Source organism: Lytechinus pictus, chromosome 1 (genome assembly GCF_037042905.1).
Source record: "Lytechinus pictus isolate F3 Inbred chromosome 1, Lp3.0, whole genome shotgun sequence".
Taxonomy (NCBI): domain Eukaryota; kingdom Metazoa; phylum Echinodermata; class Echinoidea; order Temnopleuroida; family Toxopneustidae; genus Lytechinus; species Lytechinus pictus.
In genome coordinates this window covers 42,849,911-42,877,821 of record NC_087245.1, presented here as the reverse complement: position 1 = coordinate 42,877,821, position 27,911 = coordinate 42,849,911, and the positions used below count along the sequence as shown (strand labels likewise).

At 36.2% G+C, this 27,911-nt stretch overlaps 2 protein-coding genes across 3 annotated transcripts; both read left to right on the top strand.

The window, feature by feature from the left end:
* The first annotated feature begins 239 nt into the window (after positions 1-239).
* Positions 240-17,053, top strand: LOC129253878 (cytochrome P450 2U1-like). 2 transcript variants are annotated; one of them, XM_064103516.1, is made up of 6 exons: positions 240-545; positions 3,310-3,538; positions 4,185-4,584; positions 6,979-7,168; positions 8,025-8,162; positions 15,181-17,053. In XM_064103516.1, exons 1-6 carry the CDS (start codon positions 479-481, stop codon positions 15,357-15,359), a joined length of 1,203 nt encoding a protein of 400 aa, XP_063959586.1. In that variant the 5' UTR covers positions 240-478; the 3' UTR covers positions 15,360-17,053. The 2 variants fall into 2 exon arrangements, with proteins under 2 accessions (XP_063959586.1, XP_063959582.1); XM_064103512.1 differs by having other exon boundaries at positions 504-1,561.
* A 3,811-nt stretch (positions 17,054-20,864) lies between these two features.
* Positions 20,865-23,896, top strand: LOC135155733 (uncharacterized). The gene is made up of 4 exons (XM_064105808.1): positions 20,865-21,117; positions 21,409-21,583; positions 22,519-22,637; positions 23,454-23,896. Exons 1-4 carry the CDS (start codon positions 21,100-21,102, stop codon positions 23,787-23,789), a joined length of 648 nt encoding a protein of 215 aa, XP_063961878.1. The 5' UTR covers positions 20,865-21,099; the 3' UTR covers positions 23,790-23,896.
* Positions 23,897-27,911: the final 4,015 nt, after the last annotated feature.

The following is a 27,911-nucleotide window of genomic DNA, read 5'->3' as shown; positions in this document are numbered from 1 at the left end:
CATTTTTTTTGTATGATGTTTAACCAGATCCGCTGTTATCTCCGTCGCACATAATATTATAACTAATCAAGTATTTTATTATATTGGATGGCTCAGATTGGAATATCAGAAATATTCCAAGAGTTTGGGCAAATATTCCAAGAATCGCAGATGAGTGAAATCAATATAAACATGGTAATGACAGCGTAAAAACATTAAAAAAATCTAACAACATATTTACAATATATCAGCATACATGCATTCGCATTTTTGCATTTGGATGAGCCGAGTTGAGGGCCCAACCTTTTCAGAAAAAATGGAACTCGCTACCAAATCAATTCAATGTCATATTGAAAAGAGAGTTATCAGGTGCCCGTTTCATCAAACCTGAATCTGCAATAACAGTTTTAAGCTACTGAAATACTCCAGATTGACTGGCTGATAGTGAGCTTACCTCAGAAATTGTGTATATTTTGTTATTATAACAATTATTTATGAGATGGGAGCCCAGGTGGACTTTGAACGTACTAGTTCAGATGTCAGCATAACAAGGCGACGTGTTTCAGGTATATCTGATGACATGCATAGCTGCATTCGCATTAAAAAAAAATATTTCACCCAAGATTTTTTCACCATACCTTCACACGTAATGGTGTGGGCCTACACAGCGTAGTAACATCTAGGTCTCGTAAGCCAACCGCATGATGTTGCATGACAATAAACTCTTTTGTTCAGAATCCACGGGAGCATCCACCATTTCATTTCGTGCTGCAATAAATCAAATACACCACTCATGTGTTTTGAAACTTCAAAGATACTTTTTTATTTTCGTTTGTAACAGAATAATCGGACGTGCAAGGTCGTAGTTTAACGCTGGAGATATCTCCATTAACCTGAGCTTTTGAAATCAAGAGAAGATTGAGTATAGACTCTCGTTGGGGGAAAGGGACCTGTGTCTGTGTACTGTAAGAATGTGTAACATGGTTGCAAGCATAGTAATAGAGTCGGATCTGAAAGGTGATTTGATTGTCCTTGAGTCGATTCTTTGAGTGGATACACCTTTCAAAGTTGTGCAAACAAATTCAAAGAAAGGTTTGATCACTGCGCATTGTTTGACCAGTAGTCAGAAATAGAGGCCTATTACAGCGGACTGAGAGCTGCTTAATATTTTCGGGATATTGATTTTACTAACAAAGTCAATATACGTGGAGACGGAATATGGATATGGGTATATTCCAAACTAACAGATTGAGAGATGGGCTGGTGTTCGTCGCTGCCTTCCTTCTTGTAAAATGGCTGGTGGTGGGATCCAAAGCAAGAAGAAAGTCGGCGCTTCCTCTGCCCCCTTCGCCTCCGGGTCTCCCACTGATCGGACATCTTCTTATGCTCCGTGGTGACTTTCGCCATGTCTTCCGAGGACTGATGGACAAGTACGGCAACATTTTCTCAATTCGTGTAGGACCCCAGACGATCATGGTGATGAACGACATCGATGCGGTTAAAGAGACCTTCGTGAACCAGTCCGATGCCTTTTCAGACCGACATATGCCCCCTCTGCTCAAATACGCTCTTGGTTCTGCGGGTAATTAGGTTGTAGCAAATTATCAAGAATTATCAAGAGTTAAACTTTCAGATTAATATAGGTTTCTCAATGGTAAACCTATTTTATAGGAGTTATCACAGCAGATCATCCATTAAAACATGTTCCATTGTGTAGGTATAATGTTAAAGTGACACTACCTAAATTCATACTCAATAACTTTGTAACATTTTGCATGCAGGTTCATGTATTGAATATATATATATATAGCTTTAATTTTCTCTCTGTGTAGATAGGCAGTGGCGTAACTACGGTGGGGCGCACGTGCCCCCCCCCCCCCCCAATCGGCTGGCCAAAAAGAAAACGGGGAAAAGGAGAAAAAGAGGGAGAAAGGAAGAGAAACGAAGTGGGAAAGAAGAACTTCTTATTCATTATAATTTTACATTATAATTATGTTATGTTACATTACATAATAAACATTTTTATCATAACTTTATGAAACATAATTTTCTAGGGTCTTCACTGTTCTTGGTGCTTTCATTGTCTGTTTAATGGAATATATAATCCTGTTGTACTAACACCTCCCGTTTTCAAGTCAATATACACCAAATATATTTCCTCGCACTTCGAGTTATTATTGTTTTATGTAGTGACATATGCTTCTTTTTCATGACTACTTAAAGTGATTGCCCCATGTTAAGGTCTTAATATAAAACATTTCCTGTCCGTAATTACGTTCGCATTAGTGGATTGGTGAGAAATGTCTGCTCTCCATGAATACGGATCAGTCCTTGAAATGTCCCTTTTTCTGATGTAAATATCAAAAATTTTCAGCTCGCGCTTCGCGCTCGCATCACTTGATTAGTGAAATACGTATGGTCTTCGTGAATTCCTACAAACAAGCCTTAAAATGCCCCTCTTCAGGTCTGAATTATCTAAATTTTCAGCTCGCGCTTCGCGCTCGCAATGTTTGATTAGTGAGATGCGTATGATATGCATGATTACAATGACTACAAGTGCTTTATGTGTTTAGATGTAATTCTAACAAAATCAGCAAGCGCTTGGCACTCGCATTAGATGACTATGGTTAGATATGTATACTCTTAATGGATTCCTAAAATATAGTCCTTAAAATCTCCTTGCTTGGGGTCAATACATATACCAAAATTTCAGCTCGCACTTCGCGCTCGCATTGTTTAGCGAGACAGTTACGTATCATGATTACGAAATTTTGATTATAATGTCCCTTTTTAAGTGTGAATATCAACATTTTCAGCCCGCCCTTCGCGCTCGCATTATTTGATTAGTGAGGTACATATCCGTTTAATGGCATTGTCTTTAAAATGTCTCTATTAGGTCAGTATACCTGGCAACTGAGCGCGCTTCGCGCGCTCACGAAGTGACTCAACATTTTTGCTGGTGCCCCCCCCCCCAAAAAAAAGGGCCCAAAATGGAACCAATACGTGCTTTGCTGATTGAGCTACTATTTTTGAATATATGAAATAAATAAAGAAATAAATTATTGCATAAATAAATAAATAAATAAATATGTACATTATGAATAAACAACCGAATAAATGAATCAAGGAATAAACATACACTTTTTTTCATTATTATCGCAATATTTGGCATAACAGGAATGGGACCAAACAAGAACTCAATTCGGACCGTTTTGCACAGTACGCCAAGGTTCATAATGGATTTAATGTCTTTTACCATCACAATTCAGAGAGCGTAAATCAACACTCGTTTCAACTCAGTATTAAGTTTAGCCATTCATTTTTTTTCAGGTAGTTTTGCTTTCGACAATGGCCCTGTATGGAAGGCTCGTCGTCGCTTTGGCCTTGGTGCTATGAGGACGTTCGGCGTTGGGAAGTACAGCATGGAACAACGGATCATCGAAGAGGCGAACATACTTTGTGAGGTCATCGAGAATAACCAAGAAACCAGTTTTAACCCAAAAGGACTTATCACCCACTCCGTATCCAGCATCATCTGCGGCATAACCTTCGGACAGAGGTAAGTGTACACGAATTGTCGCCGAGGTACTCACGAGATCGATGCATGAATCTTTCAAAATACCGAGTATAGAATACTTTTAGATTAATCATAACAATTATGATCTTTCACAGACTAATTGCCATTTACTCTACCAGCTTCTTCTATTGCGAAAATTTTGAGCACCCCCCCCCCCCCCCCCCTTGCCTCGCCTCGCCTCCACTGCATGAAGAGAGGTGATTGCGAAATATCAGGGATCCCATTGCCGGTGCAAGTGGCGTCCGTCCGCCGTACTTTATTCTCAAATTTAACATAAATTTAGAAGTCGGCAAAATAGTCAGATGTTTATAATTGATTTGTATTTTTGCATTTTTCATTTGTATGTTGAAAAGTAGATATAGAAATGAAATAAAAACAATAAACTTTTAATTCTTAATCGCGATGTTTCTATTTTGCAAATGGTCAAGATACAATATTATCATGAAAGTTCATCTGTGTTGGTTGAAAACAAGTAAAATTTAACATTTTTCTCACAAGAATACAATATTGCTAATCTTTTTTTTATGAATGTCAGGTAGGCATTACCGAACTGTCAAAGATTAATTTCCAGTCATTCACTAATAGTCTTATTGCAATGATTGTTCTATATACTTTCTGGTCCTTGAAGGTTTGATTTAAATGATCCAGAATTCAAGGAATTGATTGGAAGAATGCACAGTGCACTGTCATCCATCACATTTTTCTCCTTGGGACAACTTTTCCCGTTTCTCCTGCACACGCCTTTGTACTCTGAGTTCCGACAACTGGTCTTCCGGCTGAAATCTCTGGTAACGCGCATGGTCCGGGAACACGAGAACAGCCTCGATGATCAACACATCAGAGACATCATTGACCTCTACGTCTTGGAGATTCGAGAGCAGAAAAAACGCAGAGATGACATCGTATTTGATGAGACGAGGGTGTGGCGTGGCATCTTTGATCTGTTTGCGGCAGGGACAGGGACCACGAGTACGACGTTGATGTGGGCTATTCTCTTGATGGCATCGCACCCTGATACCATGAAGAAGGTGCGGAAACTAATGGCCCTTAATCGTCCTATTCATTCTTGACTATGACTGAAGATTGCTGGGGGTAAATCATCATTGGGGTTGCCATGTTCATGATTACAATGACTTCAAAATGTGCTTCATGTGTTTCGTTTTAATTCTAACAAAATCAGCACTATGGTGAGATTATGAATTCCAAAAAAAAATAGTCCTTAAAATAACCCTGTTTGGGGTCAATAGGCCTATATACGCATTGTTTGTTTAGTGCGACAGGTATGTATCATGATTAAAAAAATTGCTTATAAAGTCCCTTTTTAGGCCTGAATATCAAAATCTTTTCAGCTCGCGCTCCGCGCTCGCATTATTTGATCAGTGAGATACATATCCGTTTAATGGCACAGTCCTTAAAATGTCTCAATCAGCATAACTGGCAATTGAGCGCGCTTCGCGCGCCCACTAAGTGACTCAACAATTTGGCTGGTGCCCCCCCCCCCCAATGCCGTGACCCACGGTACGCCACTGGGTGTTGCCATCCATTGGGTGAGAGAGGGTGTCCCGCATGTTACTCCCGACCTTTCGTTGGAGAAGGCGAACGCTTATTTGCGACGGTAGTTGATTTTGGAAGAGATTTTTGGGCCCGTCGTCATGGTCGTAAAACTCTGTCCTGCAATGCAAATTGTGTGACATGAGATTTTTTTTCGTTTCGCATCTGGAACGGAAACATTCAATCTGCGTTTCGTGTGCAAAATTCTGGTTGCTACTATGGTAACAGCGATATATCCGATTTAGGACGACATTCCAAAGCCACATTTGGTTCCTCCCAGAGCTCGAGAGGCCGCCCGGGGGGCCCACTTCCATTGAAGAGTGGATACCAGGCGTGACCACGCGTAAAAAGGGAAAGAGTGGGTAAAGACATTACGTATAGGCCTATGTAACGTCATAAGGGTGTCAAAAACGATGTTTAAAATACTGAAAAGGAGGATATGTTTTCAATACTTGTAGGGTTTCACAAGCTAAATACTTGTTAAGAAATGCATTTTCATAATCTGGAAAAGCCTTGCTTCCCTTGTTTATGGTGGTTTTCGAAACCGCATGGTCGTGCCTGGTATCCACTCATCAATGGAAGTGGTCCCCCCGGGAATTCGAATCTAATCCCCATTTCTGGGGAAAGTAAAACATAATGCCCATTACATTGTGTGCTAGGGGCATATCGCTTGTGTAGGAATAAACAAAAGAAAAAACCCGCAAATTCGGCTGGTACGTGTTCAGACTTATACATGCTGTGTACATCATTAACGCATGCGAAATGGTTTCGGCTGGAGAGGTGATTTGACCCATGGAATCAATTGCCAGAGATCCACCAATAATCCGCATTAAATGCAATATCGATTCGATGGACTGTAATGATCTATATCTAAGCCTTAATTCAGTAACTTTTTCCGCACTCAATATGTACTCGGATTTGTTTGAAAAACCACTTTCTTATCCATGTCATAATCTATTGTAGGTCCTGCATTTCGAATATCTCCAGCCATCAGTCGTAATGTACATGCATGTATAGTGCGGGTGTCGCGGGAAAGAATTTTGCACACGAAAAGCAGATCTGTAGGGCCTGTAACCCCCCTGTAACACAAAGCTTAGCATTGATTGTAGAGCAGTTTTCTACGTTTGATTCTATTGACTATCATGTACAATCAATCTTAAAAATCAAGTGTATGATTAAGCGTTAACTTTTGTGTTAGGGGACCGTAATATTAGCTTCCGTGAGGATTGCGAAAGGTGGCTATTATCATGGGGTACGTAGCCTTATAGCGGACAGATATAGCACGAAGGTTGTTATCAGGGGTAGGCCTAGATATTTTCCGTAACCAATTGTCCGGATACGTTGTAGCATTTTTTTTCAGTCAGATATATGAAGACGACTTCGAATGCAGAATTCTAAATGAAATTAATGATATTCTCAAAATTTGCGAGTTTGCCATTCATTCAATTTTCATGTCAATAAGCAACAATTTTCTTAATCATTTGCGTTAGTAATTTTGTAAACATATTTCTCTTCTTTGCGTTCAAATTAAAATCATCCAAACCATGCAAACCGCTCACGGAATACAATGGCAGGAGGTGGTAACTGACTGGACCTGTGTCTACAGTCTTGATTTTGTTTTCAAAACAATTTTTGTTATCACTGTTATGAATCGATATTTGTCTAAGAGCGACTACACGTCAAAAGTTATTGGTGGATGTAATAGGCAATCGATTATAATTGTAGGGGAATACTTTGCATACAAACAGTTTCATATTTTGACAACCCATTTTGGATACAGTGATGAAGAATTACATTTGACTTCACAGGGCCTGATATACTTTACGACGTCTGATCATATTTTGTGATGCACTCTCCCAACGATCTTCCAGGTGCAAGCTGAAATTGATAGCATTATTGGCGATCATCGCTCACCATCGATGGCAGACAGGGAGGCAATGCCACTGACCATGGCAACTATCTTGGAAATCCAGAGATTTCGACCAGTAGCACCCCTTGGGTTTCCTAGATTCACCAGTAGGGATACTGTGGTCAAAGGATATTCCATTCCTAAAGGAACAGGTCAGTAGTCGACCGGGGGGGGGGGGGGCAGGGCGTCGGAAAAGAGGATTGTCCTTTGTGTTTGGAAGGTCGCAACAATAGATGCCCCCATCCCCATATAATCCTCTGGATGCGCTGACTCCCATGATGGCGGATCAGAGTCTCCCTCTGCGTTATTTCCTTAATAAAATAATTAAAGTCACTCAGGCCTTCCTCCGACCACGATACTCCTGGATCCAGTAGGACGGAGTTTGGTCGGAAGAAGGGTCGGAGGGAGCTCAGAGGAAAGGTCGGAGTAGTGCCCGTCTGGACACCTACATTTCTCCGAACAAGGATTTGTTCGGAGAAAGGTAGGCGTAACTCTGTCCAGAAAGGCACTACTCCGACCTTTCCTCTGAGCTCCCTCCGACCCTTCCTCCGTCCAAAACAGCCTACGTCTGGGTTGTGATATGATAAATATCTTTGGATTATAATCCATTCATGCATAACAATTTTACTCCGACTAGGATCCCACGTGGCTTGTGTCTCAAAGTCGTTTGCCGCCATGCATTTCCAGTCGAGTAACATCCTTTTTGCACAATCAATACCTTTCCTGTAAAACACATATGTATTAACAGACCGGTGGTAGCAAATGCAATCAGTATAACATAATACCCCTTTGAGGATTGACTGCAATTCTGCATGCAGGCAGGTGTCGTTTGGTAAGCAATCTGCAAAACAGAAGTCAGTTAAGCATATCACTTACATATACAGGCATCAAAAATGGCTTCAACATATCAAAGGGAATTAGATTAATGTAACAACTTTAGTTTGTAAGCTCATTCTTATATTGCAATGTTTTTTTTTTTGTCATCTTCTGTTGCCTTCAAAATTTTAGCGGTCCTCGTGAATATATGGGAGCTCATGCACAGTACAGAGTATTGGGACCAGCCTGACAAGTTCAATCCTTCACGATTTCTGAGTGAAGACGGGAAGAGCATTATCAAACCGGATGCATTCATTCCATTTGGTACAGGTAGGTTCTTAGTAAGCCCATGGTAGTACATCAATTAGAAGTATATCGCATGATTTTAAGTGACAAGCCGTGGTGGTGTTGGTGGTGGTGGTCGGTAATCCGTCGTCATACCGGGTTTGAAAAAGTATAGAGGAAATATTTTATCCGAGGTTGCCGGACCAACCGAGGAATACTTCCTCTATACTTTCGAAAGAAACACCCGATATATTTTGTTTCATATCCCTTCCATATTAAAGTTTGAACGAAAAAAATATTGGTAATGTTGTCCTAATTGACCCATCTCCATGAACTGGACAAAATCTAGATCAGCTTAGCTCTAATTTATGCAAAAATGGCTTATCGCCTATACGCTAGCTGGTTCCAGAATAGACTGCGCGTGGCTGCTACCCAGCCGGCTCCCAAGCATTACTCGAGGTGGTTTGGTATTGCGCGGCGCGGCTGTGAGCTCGTCTAATAATTTCACTTACCGCTATAATTAAGCAGCCTGAATCTTTCGATGATCGAATGACGGCCATTTTCAGCATGCAGAATCATTGTAAACAAGCAAGACGCGATTTCACATTGATATTCTAATTATCGGAAAGTTTATGATATTCAGCTTAAGCAGGGGCCGCGAAACGGTTTTCAAAGGGAGGGGGGGGGGACTGAGCCAACAGTGGGGGGGGGGGGGGCTGAGCATGCAAAATATGATTATTTTTACGTCTTTGTACACGGTTTTAGAAAAAAGTGGGGGGGGGGGGGGCTTCACTTGCTGCGCTTAGCGGACCCAGATAAAGCGTCTGCGCCGTCGCATCACCAGACTTGCCGGTGGAGCTCGGAGGCAGCCCGTCGTGCGCTCTGCCCGAATGATTGCGCGGTTTTCAGTCGGATTTAATAAAAAAAATATATATTCTACTCTGACGTAACGAACTATTTTGATCTCCGATGAATTTCATTTTTCTGGTGAAATTATGATTTGTCACGTGAAAGGTTCTCAACTAGTCAAACACCAACATATTTTAAGTAAGGGATATATGTTCATGATCTGTTACAGCCCAGGCAAGGTATAGGAGCTGCTCCCCCTCCCCTATCGATGATCTTGGTAGCGATCTCGCCGAAAATTGGCGCGCGCGTCCCTCTTGGCGTAATGTCCCTCATTTGATAGGCACCTATTCAATTGTTCCAAAATCAATCAAACTTATTTTAGATTAATTAATCATGCTAATTAATGCATACAATGATAATTTGGCTGTAAAACCTTGAATATTGCTCCAAACTGCTAAATTTGGTCTAGACGCTCTTTTTACGATTCTTTACTTTTCTTTTGTATGTATTGTCCATTGCAGTGGCGTGCCGTGGGTCATTTCATGGGGGGGGGGGGGGCACCAGCAAAAATGTTGAGTCACTTATATTAGAGTGGGCGTGTGAAGCGCGCTTAATTGCCAGGTATACTGACCTATATAGAGACGTTTTTAAGTGTGCCATTAAACAGATATATATCTTACTGATCAAATAATGCGAGCGCTAAGCGCGAGGTGAAAATTTTGATATTCATACTTAAGCAGGGACATAATAAGCAAATATTTCTAGTCATGATGCGTACCTGTCTCGCTAAACAAACAATGCGAGCGCAAAGCGCGAGCTGAAATTCTTGTTTATATTTACCCCCAAACATGAACATTTTAAGGACAATTTTTTTTAGAAATCCATTAATAGTATACGTGTGCGAGTGCCAAGCGCTAACTGATTTGTTAGATTTATATCTAAGCATATGAAGCAGTTTTTTTTGTTATTGTAATACGCATTTCACTAATCAACTATTGCGAGCGCGAAGCGCGAGCTTAAAATTCAGGAAATTCAGATCCGAAGGGCATTTTAAGGATTTGTTTGTAGGAATTCACGAAGACCATACGTATAATACTAACCAAATGATGCGTGCGCGAAGCGCGAGCTGAAAATATTTGATATTCAGATCAGAAAAGGGAGCATTTTAAGGACTGATTTTAGGAATTCATGAAGAGCAGACATATCTCACCAATCCACTAATGCGAATATAAGCACGGACTGGAATTTTTTTATATTTATACCTTAAAAGGGGGCAATCACTATAAGTAGTCGTGAAACAGAAGCACATGTCATGCGAGCACCAGGAACTAACGATGAACACATCGGCCCTAAGCAAATTATATTTCATAAAGTTATGAAAAAAATATTTATGTAATATAATATTATATCATATTATATTGCACAATAATTTCGTATTTCCCACTCCGTATCTCTTCCTTTCTCCCTCTTTTTCCTCCCTTTCTCCTTTCTCTCTCTTTTTCTCCTCCCCCCCCCCCCGTTTCTTTTTTTATGTTGGGGGGGGGGGGCAGCCGATGGGGATGGGCAAGTGCCCTCCCCCTCCCCTTAGTTACGCCACTGGTTCGTTGTTTCGTAAATTTCCTATGTATTTCTTTGTTTTTTTCAATGAAAATTGTCAGCGACACTATTTCAGTCCTATATAACATGAAATCAATTGTTTTTAATCAATAAAAGTAAAAATAAAGATGCATTTAAAGGACAAGTCCACCCTAACAAAAAGCTGATTTGAATAAAAAGGGAAAAATCCAACAAGCATAACACTGACAATTTCATCAAAATCGGATGTAAAATAAGAAAGTTATGACATTTTTAAGTTTTGCTTAATTTCACAACACAGTTATATTGCACACCCTGGTGGGTAGGCAAATGAGGAGACTGATGACGTCATCCACTCACTTTTTTTGTATTTTATTACATGAAATATGAAATATTCATTTTTTCTCCTCATTGTCAGGTGAAACAACGATTAATTCCTCCTTGAACATGTGGAATGAGCATTGTTTAATACTACAGTGCGTATCAAAAAAAAGTTTACACTTAGAAAAAATCCTGTAAAATCATACATTTGTAATATCCTGAAGATTTTTCCACATTTTAACATTGGTACAGATACATTTAAGCAAATGACGATATAACTGTCGAAAAATATTTCCGCTTGAGTGAGCATCGCTTACTTTTGAACAGTTAATGAAAAATGATTTGCGCAGAACTTTCAAATAGTTATGTGAATAAAAGTAGACCTTAATCATGAAGAACACGTGGAGTTTAGCTAGTCAAATTGATTTGAAGATATCTTTCACCCAGTGGCGTACCGTGGGTCACGGCATGGGGGGGCACCAGCAAACATTTTGAGTCGCTCAGTGAGCGCGCAAATCGCGCTCAATTACCAGGTATGGGCCTATTGACCTTATATAGAGACATTTTAAGGACTGTGCCATTAAACGGATATGTAATGTATCTCACTGATCAAATGATGCGAGCGCGAAGCGCGAGCTGAACATTTTTGAAATTCATACCTTAAAATGGTCAAAATAAGCTATTAAAAAAAAAAAAAATACGTATCTGTCTCGCTAAACAAACAATGCGAGCGCGAAGTGCGAGCTGAAATTTTTATATTTATTGACCCCAAACAGAAACAGTTTAAGGACTATTTTTTAGAAATCAAATAAGAGAATACATATCTCACCATACTCATCTAATTTGAGTGCCAAGCGCTTGCTGATTTTGTTAGAAAACATGAAACACCTTTTGTAGTCATTGTAATCATGATTAAAATACGCATCTCACTAATCAAATATTGCGAGAGCGAAGCGCGAGCTAAAAATTTAGGAAATTCAGACCTGAAGAGAAGCATTCTAAGGCTTGTTTGTAGGAATTTACGAAGACCATACGTACTTCACGTACAAAATGATGCGAGCGCGAAGCGCGAGCTGAAAATTTTGTATATATTGACCCCAAACAGGGACATTTTAAGGACTATTTCTTTTTTTTAATCCATTAAGAGTATACATATATCACCATAGTCATCCAATGCGAGTGCCAAGCGATTGCTGATTTTGTTAGAATCACATTCAAACACATGAAGAGCTTTTTGTAGTCATAGTAATCATGATTATCATACGCATCTCAGTAGCGCAAAGTGCGAGCTGAAGATATAGGAAATTCAGATCTGAAGAGGGGCATTCTAAGGCTTGTTTGTAGGAATCTACTATTACCATACGTATTTCACTAAACAAATGATGCGAGCGCGAAGCGCGAGCTGAATATTTTTGATATTTACATTAGAAAAAGAGACATTTTAAGGACCGATTTCAGGAATTCATGAGGAGCAGACAAATCTCATCAATCCACTAATTCGAACGTAAGCACGAACACGAACAAGGATTTTTTTTATATACAGACCTTAAAATGGGGCTATCACTTTAAGTAGTCATGAAAAGAAGCATATGTCACTACATAAAACAATAATAACTCGAAGTGCGATGATATATATTTGGTGCATATTGACTTGAAAACAGGACGTTTTGGTACAACATGATTGTACATGTATATATCGTTAAACAGACAATGCTAGTACCAGGAATAATGAACAAATAGGCCCTGAGCACATTATGTTTCATAAAGTTATGAAAAAAAAAATTCTTATGTAATATAACACAACATATAATATAATATAACATTATAATGAACAAGAAATTCTTCTTTCCCACTACGTTTCTTTCTTCTCCCTCTTTTTCTCCCTTTTCTCCCCTTTTTTTTTTTTTTTTTTTTTTTTGCCAGCTGATTGGGGGGGCACGTGCCCCCCATGCCCCCCCCCCCGTAGTTACGCCACTGCTTTCACCTTTTTTAACTTAGTTTCCTTGCCCAAAACACTTCGAAGAGTGCATTGCGCCCCACCCCACTCCCCCAAACACCGAGGCCATCGTGACGATATTTGCTTTACACTGAGCTGTGATTTACATGAAATGACTTAGGCTTGATTTGTCAAGCTTGGAAAAAGTGTGGAGAAACAAGTATCAAATGAAAATTGAAATGTTAAACCACTTTAAATGATAAAAACTTAGTGAAAAATGCTGGAGATGTCTGATATAAACTTTTGTTCAGATTCAGTTATGTCCTCAGATCTAGCTGGCACAAAATGGGGTAAAGGTTGTGCTGACTAAGTGTTGAAATTTCAATTTGGGTGGCAAAACTGTTACAAAATGCTTGAATGTATCCGTTTTATTTCAATTGACTTAAAGTGCAAGGGAAATGTATGAGAAATGTTTCGCAGGATAAGTTTGATTTCGCCCTTTCCCCTTGACACAGCGTGAAAACGAGCGTTTCTGCGCAAACAGATTTCTGCGAGCTTTACAAAAATGGACAGTGCTCACTCAAGTGTAACATTCTGTCAAAACTTTTACTTTCATTGGATAGATAAGACCCAAACCCAAGATTATATGTGAAAAAATTACCCACATGTTGTATATTTTGTTAATTCCCAGTGCTTTTTCAAAGTGTAAACTTTTTATTTTGATAGGCACTGTATAATATAATAATAATAATACTATAATAATCATATTATGATTCAGTCAAGTTGGTCCTTATTGTCAAATCTATAAAAATGAAATATTGTATAATTCAAACAATAAAAAAAAAATAGTGAATGAGGGACATCATCGACTATCTCATTTGAGTTGTGATTATCACAGTTTTGTGAAAATAAGCAAAACTTTAAAATGTCATAACTTTCTTATTTTACTTCCGATTTTGATGAAATTTTCAGCATTTGCTAGTTTGATTTTTCTCTTTTTATTCAAATCAATATTTTTCCTGGAGTGGACTTGACCTTTAAGAATTTTGGCTAAATGCAGAATTGCATTGGATTTGTATACCATGAAATCACGTTTTGAGCAATTTTTAGGTCTGGCATACACTTACGAAATGTTGTGTAACTTCGGAACCGCGTACCCCGCATCGCGAATTTAGGCTTAAAAGTTTCGCGAGGCGTCTGTTGCCATGGTTAAGTACGCTATTTTATTCATGAGTTCACTGTTTGAAGAGTGGGCTCATTAATTGAAAACGGTAGACTCATGAATAGAATAGCGTGGATAACCACGGCAACAGGTGTCACTGTGACAAAAGCGCGCATCAGCATTGGACATTTTTTTAATATACACGGTAAATAAGCGTAATTTATACAGGAAATCTGCATAAACCATGGGTTCAACCGATGGTTTTAAAAACCACCTTTGTGAATTTGGGCCTGACAATTTCATCAAAATTTAATGAAAAATAAGAGAGTTACTACATTTTTTGAAATTCACCTTGTTTCACAAAAAGTTGTATATGCAACAACAATTGAAATTTTACTATTTCCGGAAGAAATAAAGCTTTATTTCACTTTATATTTGGGATCAAATATTTATCCTTCTGTGATTGGTTGAAATAGCTTCTCGTATTTAAAGGTAATTTCAATTATTTCAGAATGTTGGCATGATTGACACTTTATGTTATACTATTTCGAAAATGACGTCACTTTTTAGACGACATTTCCCAAATTGTATTCAAATTACAATGACGCACACGGGGATCTCGGTGAAACTATTCACATCGAAGGAACATTACATAGTACTATTCTCCCGAGGGCTACTCGCGGTGAAGAGTAATAATTAGGGGCACCTTTGTCCATAGTTTTAACCAGAAACTCTCTCATGTGTTTGTATTATGTTAAAGAGAAAATGAATACAAAAGAAAAAAATAACGAGTGACGTCATCGGGTTCATATTGGAAACCGACAGGGAAGATGAAACTATTTTTGTGAAATCTTTACCAACAGATTTGATGAAATTTTCAGCGTCATGTTGGTTTGATATTTCTTTTTACCTTTGAATTTATTTGTTAGGTTTTACAACATAATGATTTTATAATTTCATACTTTTGCGCAATTTGCATACACAGTAATCCTCATCTGCACATTTACCTGTAACCCTGGTAATTGCAGTAAATTTCAGGGTCATTTTGCTGAAATTCCTTCTCTCTTTCTATTTTTTTCTTAGCGCTTAGAGACATGTTTTATGATATGCAGTATACAAATAATGTTAATTATTATTTGTTATTATCAAAATCCTTTTCAACAGCCAATTCCAATCACTTTGATGATATACCAATTGATATATTACTTTAATCTTCATAGGGAGTCGTTCGTGCTTGGGAGAGATATTGGCAAAGATGGAACTCTTCCTGGCTTTCACGTGTCTCCTTCAAAGATTCAACTTTTACTTGTCTGAGGATTCACCGACAAATACTGAACCAATACCTGGAATTGCATTGATACCGCCTGATTTCCGCATTAGAGCTGAGAAAAGATTGTAAAAATTTTACTTTCTAACTTTGTCGCCTATTTCTTTCTTTATTCTTTCTTTCTTTATTTTTTCTTCCTTTCTTCCTTCCTTTCTTTCTTTTCTTTTCTTTTCTTTCTTTCCCCCTTTTTTTTTCTTTCTGTATTTCTTTCTAAAATTCTTTCTTTCTCTCTCTCTTTCTTTGTCTCACAATGCACACCCCAACACACACACTAACCCCCCTTTTTGTTTCCAACGTTATCAATTAACTCGTTATGTAAATTTTCAACAACAACAAAATGTTTAAAATGTGAAAAGGTTTGCAACGCAAAACAAGGTATACATGGCATAAGTACCAGAATCAAACAGAATTGATCATATTATTACGCAGGTGTTTTAGCCATATTTTAAAAGGAAAATCTAGTATAAAGTCTAATTGAATGTCATGATTATATCTAGATTTGTATCAGATGTTATTACCTGACTATTTGGTATATAGGATGAGCGTACTAAAGAGCCGAGGAAATGGAGGTCAATGACCTTGCTTATCTGTGACTACAAAATGATATTACCAGTCCATAAGTTTGTTGATGGAATTATTACGTGTGAAAAAGGAACAGTTATGAACATGTAATATGACGTTATGTCACAAAACACTTTGTAGAGTATTCGAGGCGCTTGGTGTATCAAACAGTGTAAAATAATTATGTTGTGTTATATTAGTCGACTTAGACAGGGTTTTTTTTCTTTTGCTTTGTATTTGATTTTATTTATTGTTTTCTTCTGCATTCATAACATTCGTTTATAATACAATTTCCATTACGTACCAAACATAATATATCGGTAATTGATTTTGGTATGAATCATACATAAAAACAAAACTAAATATAAAAAAGTCATTCTAAAGATCTACTACCAACAACAAAAAAAGAATTATAACATTTACAGTTTGCAGGAGAAGGATTGTCATTATAAGCAGATTGCTTGAAAAAAATGACAACCCCAGAATAAAACTCATTAAATTAATAAATACATTTATAAAGCAGAATGGAAATGTTATTTTGTTCATAATTTTATAATGATGAAGATGGAGATGATAAGAATGAGGATTATGGTGATAATGGTGAAAATGAAGGCCATGATGGAGATGATGATGATGATCATCATCATCATTCCTTAAAGTGCGGGTGAACAGGTATTAAGATCAGACACCAGTCCCCGTAGATACATTTTTAAGTGCTGTTTAATGTAATTTCATTATTATCATTACTATTTAGTTATTGTAAAGCGCTTTGATCATATTTTTGGTAAAGCGCTATATAAGTACCTGTTATGTATGTATGTGTGTGTATGTATGTATGATGGTCATGGGAGAGTATTTGGTGATGATTAAATCACAAGAAAAGTGATTTAAGGATTAACTGAAATACTGACACAGAAAACTTACTTTAATTATTCTCATAATAATTATTTCTTTGCTTTTGATTTCTAAATGCAATTATTGTATACGTGCATGTGTTTGTGGTAGAAGATAATTTCGGTGAATCATTCCGAAAATAAATTTCGGTTCTTCATTTATTCATACATGCCAAGCGCCGTTTTGCTTGATGGCTGGATTTAAAGGGGATTTAAAAATGATTTAGGCATGGGGGAAAGATATTAAATATTGTATGAAATGATTTTGTATCATATTCTCTGTTTGAAATAAAATCGAACTTAGAAATCTGATGTATGAATGTAGGACTGTTATTTTGACATTTGGTTTCCTTTAATAGTTATTTACAGTTCAAGCTTTGGTATTTAGTTCAGCTTTGTTTACATTCTTCATGCTTTTGTTGTCATCCATTTACATTTGACTTTCAACCTGCTTCTCCTGTCATTCCTTTCCTATTCAGATGTGTTCATTCATTACATTCCCACATCTGATTCTTTTGTTCAACATTCCTATTATGTAATCATCCCAACATCTTATTCATCTCCATCCTCTATCTCTTATTGGTTATTTTTATGAATTAGACTTTTCCACTTTCAGTTGGCTTTTCCATTCTCTTTATTTTCGTTGGTTGATTTTGTGTAATTTGAATATATGTTAATTTTGTAATGGGTTATGGGTAATGGGTATACATGAAGCCCCTAGTAAGAAATTACTATAAAAACAGGCTCCAACCCGAATTGGTCTATTGATAAACGAAAATACCTTCTTTTTACACACACACGCACAAATAGTGCAGGCTTGGGAACGTATTAATCTTTCTACCACATTGAAAGTTTTTTATTATATCTTTGTATATAGAATTTCAAAGCAAATATCAATATGAAATGGAATAAAAATGCTGGTATTCTTTCACTGTATGAAAAGGCACACACACAAAACAAAACAATAACATCAATAGGGATTTAAAAAATAGGATGTAATGGTATCCTCAGTATAAAACAAAAATGGTTTTGTATTTCCGCAATTAACAATAAACATTTGAATGTGGAAGTTATCTGAGTAGCAATTACATATAAACCATGTAAACAGTTTTAAAAAAAAATATCTTATCACCATCATAATTATGTTAATTCACATTCGGAAAACAAACAAAGTGTTTATTAAAATTACGCAATATGTGTTTAAGATTATAATCTCAGGCATGTTAGAGAAAATTCATTACGAGAGATGATGATGAATATTATTATTATATATAATTATTTTATATGTATGTACCAGTTACAAATCACCCATTCAAATTGAACTTAACCAGAGACCTTGTGCGGCCAAAGTGCAAAAGTACGAAAATATAATGAAATGGCAAAAAGAAGCTGCTGAAAACTGCTTATCTAATAAAAGAGAGCCAATGGAGTAAATTAGAAAGTCAAAAAGGGGCCTAAGCTTTCGATCCTAGCAGAATCTTCGTCGGAGGCAAAATGACAAACATATAAAGTGGAACAACCATAATATAGACCACAGACAAGCTACAGCAACACTAGAAACAAGGAGACAAAAGGGGCATTAGTGAGTAGAGAAGACCAATCAGGTTAGTGAAGGGGATGAAAGAAAAGGAGTAGGCAGACACAAAGGGAAGTTAGTGTAAGTAAGGCCAAGAGGGATTAAGACAATGAGGCAGGCAACATCAAACAGGATCTGGAACAAAACAGTGATAGAGGGATGAATAACCAGAGAATTAGTGAGAGGTGGGTCAAACAGGTTACAAAGAAAGGCATAATAAACTGTTGCATAAGAGTGGGGGAAAAAGGAAAAGAATGGGGAACAACTGATAATGTGCAAAAGACATATAAGTATATATGATAAAGCATTAAACAAACTAAGAGAAGAAGGTAAGTGTAAATATGTATCTATAAGTGATATGTATATTAATATATCCAAAAAAGAAATGTATATGAAAAAATATAAATAATAATAATAAACAGTTCTTGTATAGCGCATATCACGATTATGAATAATGTCTCTATGCGCTTCCAAAGGACTTGGATATTATTACCCCAGCTGTAGCTTGGCAGCCGTAATTACTAAGATTACAGCGCACACGCATTTCAAGGAATAAATTCCTGCCAGGTACCCATTCACCTCACCTGGGTTGAGTGCAGCACAATGTGGATACATTTCTTGCCGAAGGAAATTACGCCATGGCTGGGATTCGAACCCACAACCCTCTGTTTCAAATAAATACACATATGGTGTAACTGATATTGTAATCCGCTAGGTGTGACGGGAAAAAAACATAGGACTATACAATAGGAAAAAAAAAACCTGTATATGTGAAAAAGAGGAAGCAAATTGCCTAAAAAGGTAAAAGCAAATATAGAAGAGAGGGGGTGTATTATGAAGAAACCATAGTATACATGTAAAAAAGCAAAAGTGGTAAATCTAAGAGAGGTGAGTGGAGAAAAAAAAATATATATATATAATAATTATTATATCGCCTGAATAAGGAAGGAAAAATTGGAGCTGAGCTTGTATGAGATATGGGAGGAAAGTAGAGGAAGAAACTATAATGTAACTATTTAAAAGAGCTGAGGGGAAAAATGATATGTATATATAAATTGAAAGTGGATAGGAAAGAATAATCAGTCGTTCCCCTCTTGGATGTTCAGGCCATGAGGTTGGGTGGTGCGAAGTCGTCTCATCCAGAGCTTCTCTCTGCTAGTACGGACTGAGTCAGGAGTGTCGGTTCGCCGCAAGGATTCTTAAAATATAATGAACATGACTTTATTGAATGTGATGTAAATTATATGGAAAAGGGATATAGCGAGAAGTTTACATTGTACAGCAGGAGGGTTAAAAAAAATTAAGCGTTTATTACTGAAAATAAAAATAAAATAACAGCAAAACAATTTATTTGTGACAATTGTATTTTGTTACTGAAAAGATGTCGTTCTTTCCATAGTAAAGGACATTTTGGACAAGGCTCATTTCACAACGCCATGACCATGGACTCATGGAGTGTCGGTTCGCCGCAAGGATTCTTGCGGATGAGTGACTGTCTGTTATAGGGGTGGCGGGAAAAAATCCCCGTATAAAGGGGAAAAATACAATTTTTTTTCAAAACGAAAAATACTTTTTTTTCAAAATGTTGGGCTCGCACTTCTCGCTCGCATCAAATATTGTTTAGTAAGGTACTTATCCTGTTCATGGTTACAAAAAAAACTTAGAAGGTCTGGTTTTCAGGTTAGAATTTTCAGCTCGCGCTTCGCGCTCGCATTATATCATGCATCCTATTTATGAGTCACTAAATGCAGTAATTAACAGGTATCTTTTCTAATCTGTATATTCAAAATTTCAGCTCGAGCTTCGCGCTCGAGTTCATTCTTTGTCTAGATACACATCGATGGTTACAAAAACTGCTCAGAATGTTTAATTTTCATGTCTTATAACAAGAGTTTGGGCTCGCGTTTGCAACTCTCGCAAGGATGCCCTTTTAACAGTAATTAGCGCCATAATTGACCAAAAATGAGTTTTACACCTTCAGATTTAAATTTTTTCCAAACTCGCTCGCTACGCGGTTTCGCGGAGGAAATAAAGCCTAAATATATCTTATCAATCAGAAATCACTTCAAAAAGGCTTTGGTAAAATTATTTACTACAAACACACAACTACTTCACGTATGATAATCTCATGGTGAAAGCATCCGTTTGAACCAGAATGCCCACTTTGACATATAAGTGCACTCTTTTGGTTTTGCCCCCCCCCCCATTCCAAACGAAACTACGTTCGAATTGCCGGACCGCCATCTACAGTATATACACTCACAGAAATATTGCCAATGTTAAGTAAAAAAATAGCATGTAAGAATAAATTATACACAGTCTATGTAAGATCTGGTAAAAAATGTCTACTTTGCCAGTTTGTAAGCATTTAAAATACATATGTGAATTGTAAAAAGGGTATTTAACCTCGTTTGGGTAAATATTACATAGTAATGGAGTCCAAAATACATGATGATTGGGAAAAGTTTTTCCACATCCGTGTTATGCGAAATGGCGATTGTGATTTATTATTTTTTTTTACACAATGGTGTTTTGTTTTATTGATGAGCGAAATACACGGCGATTGTGAACTTAGATTTTTTACATATCGTGTTTTGTTTTATTGATATGCGAAATACACGGCGATTGTGTATTTAGTTTTTCTACATAATTGTGTTTTGTTTTATTGACACGTGCGCGCAGTGTAAAATTCAGAAGTTCTTAATTTTGAAGTACAAAATACCGTACTCTGGCAACATGGCGTACGTCGAAACGGTGCTGCGAGGATGGGGGCTTGGGGATTATGTGGACAAATTTGAAGGTAAGAATAGAAACTTCTTTTTTATTTCATGAACAAATGATTGATGCTAGTTATAGCTCTTGTAGAGGTAAATTATATGCATGTACGTGAATGTGGTGACTTAAAATTTAATGACTTTAGCCACAGATCAGTGTAGTGTTCTGTCGTGTTCGGTCGTTGCGTCGCGTTGATGACCAACCGTGTGTGTGCACCATGTAACGAAAATTATGTTGCTAATAGACATTTTCATGTATACATTTACAACCATATTTTAAGTTTTAAGCAATCCAAATATTTCTATCCTTTGTACAGATTGAACAAGATTTTGAAGTAGGCCTACTTCAAAATGTGGCCAGCAGCAGGTTATATCAAAATTGGAGTAAGACTGCAACCAAACTAATTGAGTGGTGCCCAAGGATTGCACCATATGCTTTGAAGGACTTACTTGCAGGAGAAGACGACCTTGAGGTAGATGAACTAAATACAGGTAATTGCATTCTTTTACATTATAATAAAGTTTTTCATGTTATAAGAAAGAACATGCAATAATTTTTTTTTTCACAGTCCTAATTTAGGCATCTGGTATCTGCTCCATAAAACCGGCATGATGCTGGCAAACAAATCTGTTTATCGTCGCACCATTGTCATGGATTGGACATGTTGAAAGCCTCAACCTGGCAAAACAGATGAAATACACTATTTGATGTACTTTAAAAAGATCCTTTCTTATGTTACTGGCCATGTGCACCTTAGTCAAATTACTTCAGTGGATAAACAAAAACTTACCTTACAGGGTGTATCGAAAAAAGCAAACCCAACTTTGATCAATAATAATTTCAAAAATATAACTGTGGCAATAGTGGGGTTTATATCAACAGATAGATCAACTCATTACCTTTCTTATGATAGCACTCTTAGCTCGTCATGCTCATGCATCACTGAACACCATTGTTCTGAAAAAAGTGTTACAAAATTTCAAGGGGTTCACTCTCACGCATCTTTCATTTTCAAAATTAAACTTTTTTATGATGAAGACAAAATGATGAAACATATCAACAGTTATTCATTTTCAAACTTTGTTTATTTTTCTTCACTTCTTGATCATTTCTTTTTTAAAATGTCTGTAACAAATAAGAATAAGTCTCTGAACTCTTCACGCTAATGCTGTAAAAATGAGTAAGAAAGGGTGAGTGTGATGAAACCAGATTTTTTGCTTAAGGTCTTAAGGGGGGGGGGAGTGTCAAATTGACACCCCCCCCCCCCAGTAATCTCAAGCACTGAAAATGCCCAGTTAGAATAGGGTTAAATAGAAGTGTCTTTGAAATAAATCTGGGGAAAGAGACTGATTTTTTGATATGTTAACAATTAATGAGATGTTTTTTAACGATTTTGTTACTGTTTTTTTTATTTCTTTATATTCAGAGCAAAAGAACAATCTAGCCTTTGGCTTGTTACCAGTACTATTTCCAGGTAGAAGAAAGGGGAAAGGGGGCAGATATTCAACCCGGGAAGCACAACTAGGATTCATAGATGTCCAAAATGTAAGTTGGGTCAGCTTGCTTTTTTTTAAATTGTAATGCTGTTTGGTCCTGTTAGTTAGCATGTTATAAAGTGTGTATCTTATAGTGGAGATTCTAGATACAACAGAGGCTCAATTCTGTTGCAGCTTAGGAGAAATCTCTAATTTTGCGAGAGACATTTGTATTGTATGTATGATTCTGATCTGGTTACCCACACTGTTTAATGCAAATTCCATGAAAATAAATTTTGATTCTCATAACCACTCTCACAAGAATTGATTTTGTGATTCTCGTAAATTGAACATTTCTTTATGTGCAATTACCCGGTAAAAACACTTAGACAGTGTGCAGCTTTCCCCCTCCCCCCCAAACTTAGACAGAATCAGGAACATGAATCACGAACCCATAAAAATGGCTTGTGTTCAATAAAAAAAGTCCCAACTTCCTGATTTGTTCTAGACATGAATAATAAATTTATAAATCGACATAGTTCATTCTTCACATCGAGCAAATGTCATTTCTTTCAGCGAAGAGGACTACGTGTAGTGCAAGTTCCTGATCAAGAATGGATAAAATATGCTTGAACTTGAACATGTTTTGTTTCGGGAAAATAGCCACCTCATGTCATGTGACCAGCCAATGGTCAGGGTCAGTAACTCTTGGTCAACGGTGTGTTCCATGAATTTTGATTCAGATTTTTATTTTTTTTCATTTGAAGATCTGTACTTAAGGTAATCCTGGCTTGAATTATCTATCAAAATTATATTTCCTGCCAATCCAGTTCTGAACCTCTTTTGCATGAATATTTTTCTCTTTTTCTCTCATTCTTCTGTTCAGGAAAACCTTGCACTAGACAAGTTCCTGGAAGATATTGTACCTGAAAGTCGACCTCAACCGTTCATACTAGTCATTGGGTCTCTCCTTAAACCAGTGCAAATTTTCATCATTGTGGAAAGGCGGGCATTGGAACAAAGTAGCTTAATGAAAGCCGTAGATACATGCTATAAAGCAGTGTATGTCCTGGATCTAGAATACCAGCCTCAGTGTTGTGGTGCGTGGGAGTTCCTACAAACATACATTTATGAGATGAAAGGAGCTGTAAAATGCAGTGCGATCAGGGAGTTCAGAATCTTCGAGACAGCCTATGAGTCAATAATGAATACCAACATCTAACTGTCCTCATGTGAGCTAGCAAGTTTATTGCCTTTCCAGATACTTTTGCTTAAGAGAAGTTCCTGTGTTGATAAATGTTTTGTTAAACTTTCTCTTTTTTTTTGGAGGGGGGGGCGGTTAATTGACAAAGTGAATGTCAAACTGTAGGCTGTTTAGTCGACTCGTTATCTGATATCTGAAGCCAGTTTGCAGCCCGCATTCAATAACTATACTTTGTTTCGCTTCAACTTCAGTAGTGATGACACTGTTTTGTAGTGTACGCAATGCTTTACGCACCTGCAAAGTTTCACAGTGATCCTGGGCCGAGATCTCGGGGGGGGGGGGGGGGCACTTGATGCCCCCCCAAAAAAATAACGTAGTCTTTTTAGGGTTAAGTCAGAAAGTTGTTTGTTGTATGAAGTAAGGTCTTAATAATTATATTTTGTTAAGTTGTTTTCTTCAACTGCTTTTGTTTTTTAATTGACAAAGTAAATGTCAAACTGTAGACTGTTCAAACCTGACTTAGTAAATGTCAACTTGTAGACTGTTTAACCCTTTTCCTTTGGGGGCAGCGGGGGTCAATTTGGCCCCCCTCCCTCAACAATCTGCGTGATAACTCCACAATGCGCATGGGGAGGGGTGGCACTTGATGCCCCCCCCAAAAAAAAGTTTTCACAGGGCCCAAAATAACCTAGTCTTTTTAGGGTTAAGTCAGAAAGTTTTTAGTTGTATGAAGTATGGTCTTAATTATAAGTAATTTTATATTTTGTTAAGTTGTTTTTTTCAATTTCAATTTCAATTTATTTCATTCATAAAAACACATAAATATACATAGTAATAAACAAAATATCAATATAAGAATGTGGAGACAGCTTAGAAGAACCAAGTCTTATACAGTGCTGCCACCAAAATGTAGGCACAAACATTTTAAAATGGACATTTTAACATAATAACTAGAAAATAACGATGATAAATAAAAATACAAATTATTAATATTCCAAGACAAACCCTACACGATACTTGAACAAACAAAGCCTGATAATTTTATAAGTAATTTTTTTTTTTTAATAATCGTTTGAAAGAATTGAGTGATACACTTAATTTAATGTCATCAGGTAATGCATTCCAAATTTTAGGACCCTTAAAGAATATAGAATTGATACCAATATTGGTTCTCTCAAATGGCAAGTGAAAATCTAAAGGCTTTCGCATATTATACAAGTAAAAATCAGAATTCAATTTGAAAAATGTTGAAAGACTAGATGGTATAATTTTATTAAAAACTAAAAACATGAAAACTGCAATATTAAAATCATTCATATCAAAAATATTCAATAACTTCAATTCTTTGAAAATTGGTTTAGAATGGGCAAGATAATTGGCATGAAAAACTATTCTTATGGCTTTCTTTTGTAATAAGAATAATCTCATCATTGAATAATTTCTAGAATTGGCCCATACAATATTGCAATAGTTTAAATGAGGTGAAATTATAGCATTGTAAATCATCAATAAAATTTTACGTGGGAAATGCTTTAACCTATAAAGTACGCCAATGCATTTTGAAACTTTGTTACAAACTTGATTGATGTGCTCATGCCATAACAGTTTATATTCACAATCACCCCAAGAAAATTGATAGACGTAGCAACATTTATTTTAGTACCATTCATTTCAATAATAATGTTATTGAAATTAATTTTCTTATTGGTGAATATCATACATTGAGTTTTATTTACATTTAAAATCAATCTATTTACAACAAGCCACTGAGATAGTTTGCACAACTCATTATTGAAGTTAACCATTAAACTATTAATATTTGTGTCAGACATAAAAACACTTGTATCATCAGCATACAAGATAAAATGTAAATTCTCAGAAATATTGCATACATCATTTATATAAATAAGAAATAATAAAGGTCCCAGGATGGACCCCTGAGGCACTCCGCATCCTACTGTATCTAATTCGGATTTAAAATTATTAATAAAAACATATTGTTTACGATTAAATAAATAACTTTCAAATAAATCTAAGAGGACACCACGAATACCATAATTTTGTAACTTATATAAAAGAATATTATGATCTAAAGTGTCAAAAGCCTTACTCAAATCCAAAAATAATCCAAATAATATTTCTTTATAATTAAAAGCAGTTGAGACTTTACAAACTAAATCAGCTAATGCAGAGGATGTGGAGTGCCCGGGACGGAATCCATACTGGGATTTAACAATAATGTCATATTTATCCAGAAAATATAAGAGGCGATTGTATATACATTTTTCAAGCATTTTTGAGAAAACAGGTAACACAGATATAGGTCTATAGTTTGAAACATTAGCCGGAGATCCATTTTTAAAAACCGGAACAACTTTGCCAATCTTTAATTGATCCGGAAAAACACCAATAGATAAAACAGAGTTAAATATATTGCACAGAGGATAGCAGATGATATGTATAACTTTTTTAACAATTGAAATATTTATTTCATCAAAACCTGCACTAGACTGATTATCAAAGCTAGAAGTGATTTTTATTATTTCACCGGGGGTGATGGGATTAAAAAATGCAGTATGAATATTTCGTTTTAAGTACTGTGTAAAATTATTGCCAGAGGTATTGCACTGTATATTATTAGTTAATGAGGAGCCAATCTCAATAAAATATTTATTAAATGTTTGTGCTTTTATGAAATCGTCAGTAATAATTTCATCATGAACATTGATATTTTCAATAATGTTTACTTTTCTTTTATTACCCAGAGCTTTGTTAATAATTTTCCAAGTTCTTTTTAAATTCGCCTTTACTTCAAAAAATTGATTTTCAAAATACTCCCTTTTAACACGTTTTATTTCACTATTAACTTTATTACGGAATGATTTATACGTTCGTTCTCTATACTCCGTTGGATTTCTAATATATTTTTTATATAATAGAAACTTTTTATGACACATTTTGCGCAAGTCTAGATTAAACCATGGCTTATCTTTCCTAGATTTGTTTTTCATTTCGACCTTTGGAAAACATTCATTATAGACTTGCATAAATTGATGCAAAAAATTATTATAACTAGTATTTGGATCCTCATCAACTGTGTGCCAGACGACATTCTCCAATTTATTTGTGAAATCAAGAATATTATGATCATTAACGACACGTTTAGTTAATTTGATTTTTTTATTAGGTATAATAACCTTTGAGTGTATACAAAATATGGGGAAATGGTCGCTAACATCAACAAGGAAAATTCCACATGACACATCATTTAAATCATTAGTGAAGATATTATCAATCAACGTTACAGATTGATCCGTAACTCTGGTTGGATAATGAATAGTGGGATAAACAGACTTAGTCATAAAAGCATCCAAAAAATCACTAACATTTGAGCAAGAATCGGCATTATACAAATTAAGATTAAAATCTCCAATAAAATATAATAATTTATTTTCACTATTTACATTTCCTAAAAGAATATTCAAGGATTCGATGAAATTAGGAAATGATGAATTTGGAGGTCTATAAATAACATTGAATAAAATATTTTTTGGGCAAGACTTTATTTCTATACAAATACATTCAATAGATTCAGAAAAAATATTATATTCATTTCTATGTACAAAGTTAAAATCATTTCGAATAAAAGCTCCCACACCACCCCCTCTACGTCCTGTGCGGGAAAGACCTATAAATGAATAACCGTCAATTTTATAATCAGAATCATTTTGTTTAAGCCAAGTTTCGGTGATACCAATAGCACAAAAGTCTAAATCAATGCAATTTAAAAACGATGTTAAACCATCAATGTTTTTCTTTAAACTTCTGCTATTTATATGCAAACATGAAAATCTATTTTTGAAATTAATAAAAGACTCACAATCTTTTAGACATGTGTTGAATTCATTTGGCAAATAATAATTTTGATTGGGGCCATTAAAAGAATCACTACCATCAATTGGAGACAACAATTCATTGATCCTCGATAAATCAATATCTTGTAAACATTGTTGATATAAAATGCAGTCAGGCATGTAAGTTAAAACAACATAAAAATAACAAAACAAACAACAAATAGAAATGAGTTAACACACATACAATTATAGTTGGGAGGTAAAAAAGCAACCAAAACCAAACCAA

What these genes read in the sequence shown, in the direction of transcription:
- LOC129253878 (XM_064103512.1), top strand. Translation starts at nt 1,198, where the DNA reads ATGGATATGGGTATATTCCAAACTAACAGATTGAGAGATGGGCTGGTG. An exon ending in ATACGCTCTTGGTTCTGCGG is followed by an intron (nt 1,562 to 3,309) that starts GTAATTAGGTTG and finishes ATTTTTTTTCAG; the next exon opens with GTAGTTTTGCTTTCGACAAT. An exon ending in TTCCATTCCTAAAGGAACAG is followed by an intron (nt 7,169 to 8,024) that starts GTCAGTAGTCGA and finishes TCAAAATTTTAG; the next exon opens with CGGTCCTCGTGAATATATGG.
- LOC135155733 (XM_064105808.1), top strand. An exon ending in GGTAGATGAACTAAATACAG is followed by an intron (nt 21,584 to 22,518) that starts GTAATTGCATTC and finishes CTTTATATTCAG; the next exon opens with AGCAAAAGAACAATCTAGCC. An exon ending in GATTCATAGATGTCCAAAAT is followed by an intron (nt 22,638 to 23,453) that starts GTAAGTTGGGTC and finishes TCTTCTGTTCAG; the next exon opens with GAAAACCTTGCACTAGACAA.